This window comes from Cajanus cajan, chromosome 7, assembly GCF_000230855.2.
Source record: "Cajanus cajan strain Asha chromosome 7, NIPB_CcT2T_4, whole genome shotgun sequence".
NCBI classification, from domain to species: domain Eukaryota; kingdom Viridiplantae; phylum Streptophyta; class Magnoliopsida; order Fabales; family Fabaceae; genus Cajanus; species Cajanus cajan.
This window is the reverse complement of record NC_138523.1, coordinates 40503915-40511782: the sequence shown is the minus strand read 5'-3', so window position 1 is coordinate 40511782 and position 7868 is coordinate 40503915. Positions and strand designations below refer to the sequence as shown.

The following is a 7868-nucleotide window of genomic DNA, read 5'->3' as shown; positions in this document are numbered from 1 at the left end:
TTTCATGTAGGTTTGCATACGTAATTAGGCTTAAATTTACTTTTATTTTCTGGAGTTTTGTTAATTAGGACTTTTAATAATTTTGTTAGTTTTTTGTTTAAGTGATAGCTTGTGTGCAGTTTGTTTGGCTTTGGAGATTTGAGCTCGAAGGATTGATGGAGAATTGAAGGCAGAGAGAGAGAGAGAGAGATAAAATTTCGAGAAGTTGTTTTATTACAAGCCTTTGATACTTAAAAAGAACCAGCAGAGAAAAGAAAGTGTGAACACTGGGTCGCATATTTGTAACTTTTTAATTCTCAAACTTATATATGTCAATAATTAAATTTTGGACACATGTCCATCCACCTTGAAATCTTGAATAGTCCATGTCAATAAAAATAACCCACCTCATCAACTCTATTAACTATTGCATGAGAACTTAACCCCTTTTTAAATCAAAAGAGATCAAAATTAGACAATTATTAACTATCATTTAAGGTAAACTGTACATTATTATTATTATTATTATTTTATATAATTAAAACCCATAATAAATAAATACCTTAATTATATATTTTATTATAATAAAAATTTGTAATAAATAAATCATCTTGATTAAACAAATTATATTTATAATGATTATTTTTAACTATATAAATATTTAAATGAGAGTAATATAAGAAATATTTTGAAATACAATATAAAGCTTAATTAAAAAAATAAACAAACTAATGCAGTGGGACGGCAATTTACAGAAAATAAAATTAAAAAGACTTATCTCAGATACAGTCGAGCGCAGATAAAAGAAAGTGAGAGCCAACCCATTGATGACACGTAAGGAAGAGTGTAGAGTGCGCATCTTAAAGAAAGAGAGCGCTGCGGTGCACGTTATCGCTGCCCCCGACATCACTCCCTATCTATCTATCTATCTGTTTGAAGAAATGGAACAAAATAAATACAAGGTTAAGTTTCGGAAAATAAATAGAATAAAAAAAGACAAAACCAGTTCCGATGCGAGCTTCGTTCGGTTAATGCCTTTTCTCTTCGAGATCAACCTCGACGCTGTCCGAATCCAACAACTTCCTCCTAAATCCACGTCCAATCTCACCCACCCACCTTCTTTTCCTAACACGCATCGTTAGCTAGGTACCTTCCTTCATCACACCCTTTTCTATGCACTATTCTATTTTTTAACCAAAACCCACATAATATGTTACTATTCCGTCTTTGATTGTTCATTTCGGAGCCTTGTTTCCGTGCTTGTGTGTGATGCTGGTGTTAATGCAGGTGATTGTAACGAAGTCGACGTAAATTTGCATGCAGTCTGGTGCGCTGTGGTGGATACATATATATATACATACGTGATGACCATGAAGCGGTTGGTGAGAGTGAAGAGGGATGCGGTTGCAGCATGCATGACTTGCCCTCTTTGCAACAACTTTCTCAAAGAGGCCACTGCCATTTCTCTCTGCCTTCACACGTGTTAGTGCTTCCTTCTTATAACCCCTCATAGGATCTCAATTTTCTCTAATTTTTATTCTTTTTTGAGTTTTCCTTCATGGGGTTTGTCCTACTTTTTGTGTTCTCCATTTGGGTTCGGTGCTTCTTTAATTTAGTGACTCTTCCTCGGATGGGGCGTGTCTGGTGTTTGTTTAATTATGGGTGTTTGATAATTTGAGTGCTTTTGGAAAATCGCGTGTCACACACCGTGGAGGACGTGATTGTCACCCTAGGAAGTTCTGTTGGTTTGGATTGGACTACTATAAGCCTATAAGCCTGTTTGAATACAAGTTTAGAAGAGTTTTTAATAGTTTTTGTAAATAAAATGCATTTAGAGAAACTATAAAATATCCTTGTAAGCCTGGTAGATTCTCTGTTCTATATTAGGACTGTTTGACGGTAATTGCGAGTGTTAATAATTTGTAAAATTGCTTTCTGGCATGCGTGAAGTTCTAGTCCATATTCTAGCTGACTAGCTCATGCAAGATTGGGGGTGCCTGGGAGCAAATGATCACCATGCAATTTCTACTTTTTAGCAGCTGGAAAGTTGAAATGGTTCTCATGCTGTTTATTATTTGCTACCTTAAATCCATGCATATGGCTGGCATAATGTTATGTTTGCGTGCAATTTTCTGATGGTCTAGCTAGCTTTTTGCTTCAGTAGCAAAAACTCTTGGCAGTTTTATGAGTTTGTGACTAAATCTCCTCATGTCAATTGTATTTCTGCTGTACTTTTCTAGTGTTGGTTTTTTAGCATATAAACTTCACCCATGCATTGAATTTTTTTTCTTGTATTTTAGTGCCTAAAAAGATATATACGAGAAATCATATCGAAGTCTATAAACCATTCAACAGTGGTCGTAACTGTGCCTGATTGTTTTTCTCTATTCCCATGGATATTGTCAAACTAACTTGTTTAGAGTTTCATGATAAGTTTGAATTTCTTGTGAATGCTTCATAGATGACTAGACAAATTGATTCTATAATTTATTTTTGCAGTTTGCAGGAAGTGCATTTATGATAAAATTACAGATGAAGAATTGGAGAACTGTCCAGTTTGTAACATTGATTTGGGCATTGTTCCACTTGAGAAAATGAGGTCAGTCCACTCAGGCAATTTTGTGACTCACCCCTTTCCTGTTGTACCTTTTCTTCAGAAAGAAGGGGAAAATAACCATAACCCCCAACCCCCTTCTTTTTTTTTGACATGGTTGTGAATTGTGAAATGATAAATATGCATGAAAGGTATTGATTTAACTTTATATGTTGTGACAATTCTATTTTGCAAGTCAATTATTGTTTCAAGGCTGCTAAAATAGAGATATAAGATATATTGTTGACGTGTCTAGTTGTGAACTGTAAAGCTGTCTAACACTGCTTGCTCAAACATTTATTGAAACCCCATTAGGGAAAGAAAAAGGAACTAACAGGTGTATTAGATCATTCATGCGCTGCAATTAGATCTTCCTCTAGGTTGGTATTGTGCTGAAACACCATGTAAGAATGAGATGTTATGATGGTGCTACAATTACTGATGAGAATGTTTTAAGTTTAATTAGTTTTACTTTGTCTTCAGAAGAATTCATTTCATTTTATTCGGAGGGAGGATGCTATTGTTTGCAGTCCTTTACCAAAAATGATACCTTGATCATAAAAGACTAAGATACTGAACTATAAGAACATACAATGCTGAACTTGGATCAAACAATGGGGCATTAGGATATGGGATTGGTGAATTTGTTAGATAATAGATGATAGTATTACCATTGAGAACTTTCTCAAGCAGATATGACAAACTGGTAAAACTTAAATTGAAAACTTTTATTTAAATTAATTGCCTTCACTACATTCTTTATATGTATGGCTTTGGCATTGAAGCACACAGCTAATTTTTTTAAAAAAAATAGATTTTCTCTTTTAATTTGCTTCATGTCTTGTTTCCTATTACCAGGCCAGATAACAGCTTACAAGATTTAAGGAACAAAATTTTCCCTTTAAATAAAAGAAAGGACAAGGAACCTGTAGCTGTCCCCTCTGTACTGTTACCAGCTAGAAGAAAGGAGAGATCACTTTCATCTTTGGTTGTCAGCACTCCAAGGGTATCCACACAGTTAACCATGACAGGAAGAAGAACAAAACCTACAAGAAAGGCTAGTGGCCTGCCAGGCTCTAGCTTCTCCATTGAAAAGGTAATTAAAAAAGAAGCGGAATTACTGGATGACCGCCAAGATAGTTCATGCTCACCTGACACTTCAAACAAGTCTGCTAAGAATGTTGGACAGGTAGGAAAGGCAATCAGGCTTTCTCATTCTACTCTTCATATATGGTTCCGTTTACTTTTGTTTATTTCTTTGTAATCTTGGTTCATTTGTTTTCCCTGATTATGCTGACATTAGTTTATAATAATGTGCTTGTATTTTTATTATTGTAGAGTTTGTCACCTTCTAAAAATAGCCAATCCATAAGCAATAGAGGACCACAGAATGGTGCTGAACCACAAGAAGCAAAATGGGATCTTTGGAAAACTCTGAATTATTTAGCAGAGGCTGCTAGTAGGAGCAAGTCTTTTAAGTCTAATGCGCAAGCGTCTGATGCTAATCTAGAATCCATGAAAGTGACTGACAGTGATTCTAAAGTGCTGAAAGCAAAAATTAAGGAAAATAAGCGCAAGGCAAAAGTTGATGATGAAAAGATTAGCACTGATCATGTCTCTTCAGATACAGCAAAACCACACAAATTGCGGAGAGTACGCCCAAAAAAGGAACCTGTTTTTGGAGAATCAAGAATATCACCTCAGGCTGTTCTGGATGCTACTGGCAATAATCTCTTGTGGAACAATTCAATTTGGTTCTCCTTAGCAGCTTCCGAAAACCAGTGAGAAAACATTGCTTGCCAATGTTAATTAATATATACATCTTACAAATCATATTTTGAATATTTCTATATTTACTAATTTTAGACTAATGTTTCAGGGAAGGGGATGCACCTTTACCCCAAATTCCTTCGAGTTATGTAAGAATAAAGTAAGTTCCTTCACATTTAATGGACATCTGTAGACACTGTTACCACTTTATTATATGCTTCTAAACAAAAAAAATATTTTGCATAGAGCAATACTAGACATCATTCTCGATCTTTTTCTTTTTCCAAAATCTAACATGTGATTCTATATTCAATAAATATTTATGTTAAGCCCATCTCCACAGATTAAATTTCATGCAACTTATTAAATCACATAAAAGGAAGTAATTGGTTTGACCTTTGGCTGATTGTACCTCAGTAGCCAATTATTTATTTGTCAATTAGATGAAGGAGAATAAATCACAGAAAATATGCATATCAAGGTATATGGTAACTATTTTAGCATAACACTGATAAAAGGAAATAGCAAAAAGAAAAGCTGCAATAAAAAACTGTGACTGTCCCATGAAAGGAAATAGGCCATGAATGTGTGATATGATTGGCCATGTGTATTTTAAAGTATGCTTTCAATTATTCAACAGTCATATGAGGATGCTTCCCTCCCTCCCCTTCCCTCAGTAAATGTAATACTTTCTCTGGACTTATATATAAGTAAAAAATGTTAAAATTTCTTAGATTGAAATGTAAGCAAATTTCAACTAATTCAACTTTATTTAATGTTCTTATTCTAAAAGTACCTCTAAGATAGCAAATGGTGAAAATACATGTGATTAAAGGTATTTTAAAAATTGAAGTATATGTTTTATATAAAATTGTGTAAATTAAATGAATGTCACTAATTTCTTAATTTGTGTGAAATTAAGTTTTTTTTTTTTTTTTTGCTTATTTAGTTTTAGAGTACTACTCGTTCTCTCTTTGTATTAGCTTATATTTACCCATCTGGAAATATTCCTGAGAAGCTGACTTTACTTAACATTTGCTGCTTCTATGGCTTTTAAAATATACATCTAACTGAGTTCTATCTATTCATTTTGCCACAGGGACGGAGGGATACCAGTCTCATTTATCCAAAAGTTATTAATGAAGAAACTAGGCCTGAAAAGTGAGGATGAGGTAATTTCTTTGTTGGATATGTAAAATACATTCATGTAATTGAGGAATATCTAGGAGTCAAAAGACTCTAGTATCTTGGTTCTTCACTTGCATTAATTTTCATTGAACCTTCGGTCTGTTTGATTAGAGCTATGTAAATAGTATTATAGCATTCACAATTTGATTGTCGCTAAAGTTTTCTGATTGTCTTTTTAGCGCTAGAAATGTTGCACTATTCTAAGACATTTACGTATAACGTATATTCTGATACCCATTTCCCCAATTACTCCTATAAGTATCACTTGATGGGGGCAACATCTTAGCAGTTTCCCTTTAAGGTTTCATTTCATTGTCAGTTAACTTATTATTATCCAGTCATGTTTTGATATTTATCTCACTATACTGTCCCAACTGCAACTAGAATGTAATTACACACACAGTTCATTCTAATTCTTACTGCACAGAACTGTTATCACAGTACATAATTTATGTAGGAACTTAGAATCACATCACTCTTTTCTTAACTTTTGGCGCTTCTGAGGGTCAGAATTATTGCTTCCTGTTGGTTCTAATAGTTTCAAATAGGTAAACTGTGCTAGTGTACATGTTTCTCTGTACTAACTCTTCATGCTACTTTTCTTTCAGGTTGAGATTAAATGCATGGGACATCCAGTGCTTCCTTCACTACAGGTACAAAATTTGGTTGAACTGTGGCTTGATACGGCGTCTACAGGACACAGAATTCCTGCAACCATTGGATCCTCAGGGAAAGATTTTGTCATGATCCTAACCTATGGCCGGAAGGTCTCACAGCCTTGATCATGGTTCCAAATTATGGCCCTTTTCACATTTTTATTATAGCTTGAAAAATCAAGAACCTCACAGAATAATTGCTTCCTCATCAGTCATCAGCATGTATATTCAACAAGAATTCTTCTGTCACTGAGTTGCCAATAGCCGCGATGTTATGAAGGATAAGATAGGTTGAATAAATTGAAGAAATCTCGTCTCCTGGTAGTCTGTTAAATGTAGAGTAGCATGCTGTTCTGCTGGTCATTGTAGTGATCATTGGTTTCTGATTTTTCGAGAGCATGCCTTTTGTTTTCAAGCTAGTTGCGACAAATGGTTTCTTGGATATTTGACATTTCAATTTAGATTGTCTTTTCCTACTATTTTCATTCGGTTTGTATGAATTACTATTTCTGCAAGCAAATGAATAGCAGAAAATCACATTAGATCTTGAATCTTCCTGTTAAAAAAAAATGATAGGTACTACCGTATAAGTTTGTATGCAAGAACCAACCATGTTGGGCTGTGACACGAATACAGATAGAAACAAGTTTCTTTTATGCTGAAACCCACAATGATCCTGATAAGTGATAATAAATTATAATGTGCAAGAACCAACCATGTCGAGGCTGGCTTCATCAGTTCATATTCTTTTTGCACTTATGACGACATTTTCATTTGTTATGTGGTGCGAAATGGTGTCAACTGTCAAATGACATTAGTGAGAAGTGCTCCATTGTAATTCGATTATGTTTTTTACACAGAAGATATTAAATATGTGATGATTTATATATTCCCTTTTTTGAGCGCATAATTTTTTTTTTTTTGCTTTCTAGACACATTATATTAAAAAAATATTAATTATACTATCAGGTCTCTAATTTTTGTTGTCCTCTCAATTAAATAATTAGTCATTATTTGAATTAAATAGTTTATATTCAATTCTTAGCAAATTTACTAACGACTTTGAAAATAAATTCAATCTCTTTAAATAAGGTCAAGTTTGAGTCTTTTCATAAAAAAAAATATAATTAAAAAGGTTTTTTGTGATAAAAAAATATAGATTTAAATATATTTTTAATCTTTTAAATTTAAGATAAATTTATTTTTATCCTTCAAATTTCAAATTTAAAACTGTTATTTTTAGTTTGGATGATTTTTAAAAATTTTGTTTTAATTCCTCAAGTTACTAATAATATATAAAAAAAAGTGACAAATTAAGATAGTTATGTAATTTCAATCGAGTTTAATTTGATATTTTTACTAATAGAAATATCAAATGGTATTTTATATATTTTTTTAACAAAATTTGAATTAAAAAATTAAAATAATTTTTTTTGAAATTATAGGAACTAAAAAAACTAGTTTTAAATGAGATTAAAAATAAATTTACCTTAAATTTGAGAAGTTAAAAATATTTAAATAAAAAATATAATTAAAAAAGAAGACTTCATTAAAAATAGGAAATCAATTGTTCTAAAAAAGATATTAATCATTGACAAATTCAATAAATTTTTTATATTAACATGGTTTAAAGAAATTCTTAGCAAATTTATTCCATAAAAATATTATTAATTTCAAGTCAT

General features: G+C 32.5%; 1 protein-coding gene across 1 annotated transcript; it reads left to right on the top strand.

Moving 5' to 3' along the window:
- The first annotated feature begins 929 nt into the window (after nt 1-929).
- On the top strand, nt 930-6850 carry LOC109813552 (E3 ubiquitin protein ligase DRIP2). The gene is made up of 8 exons (XM_020377750.3): nt 930-1125; nt 1267-1461; nt 2479-2578; nt 3431-3761; nt 3911-4353; nt 4452-4502; nt 5442-5514; nt 6139-6850. Exons 2-8 carry the CDS (start codon nt 1344-1346, stop codon nt 6310-6312), a joined length of 1290 nt encoding a protein of 429 aa, XP_020233339.1. The 5' UTR covers nt 930-1125; nt 1267-1343; the 3' UTR covers nt 6313-6850.
- The last annotated feature ends 1018 nt before the right edge of the window (nt 6851-7868 follow it).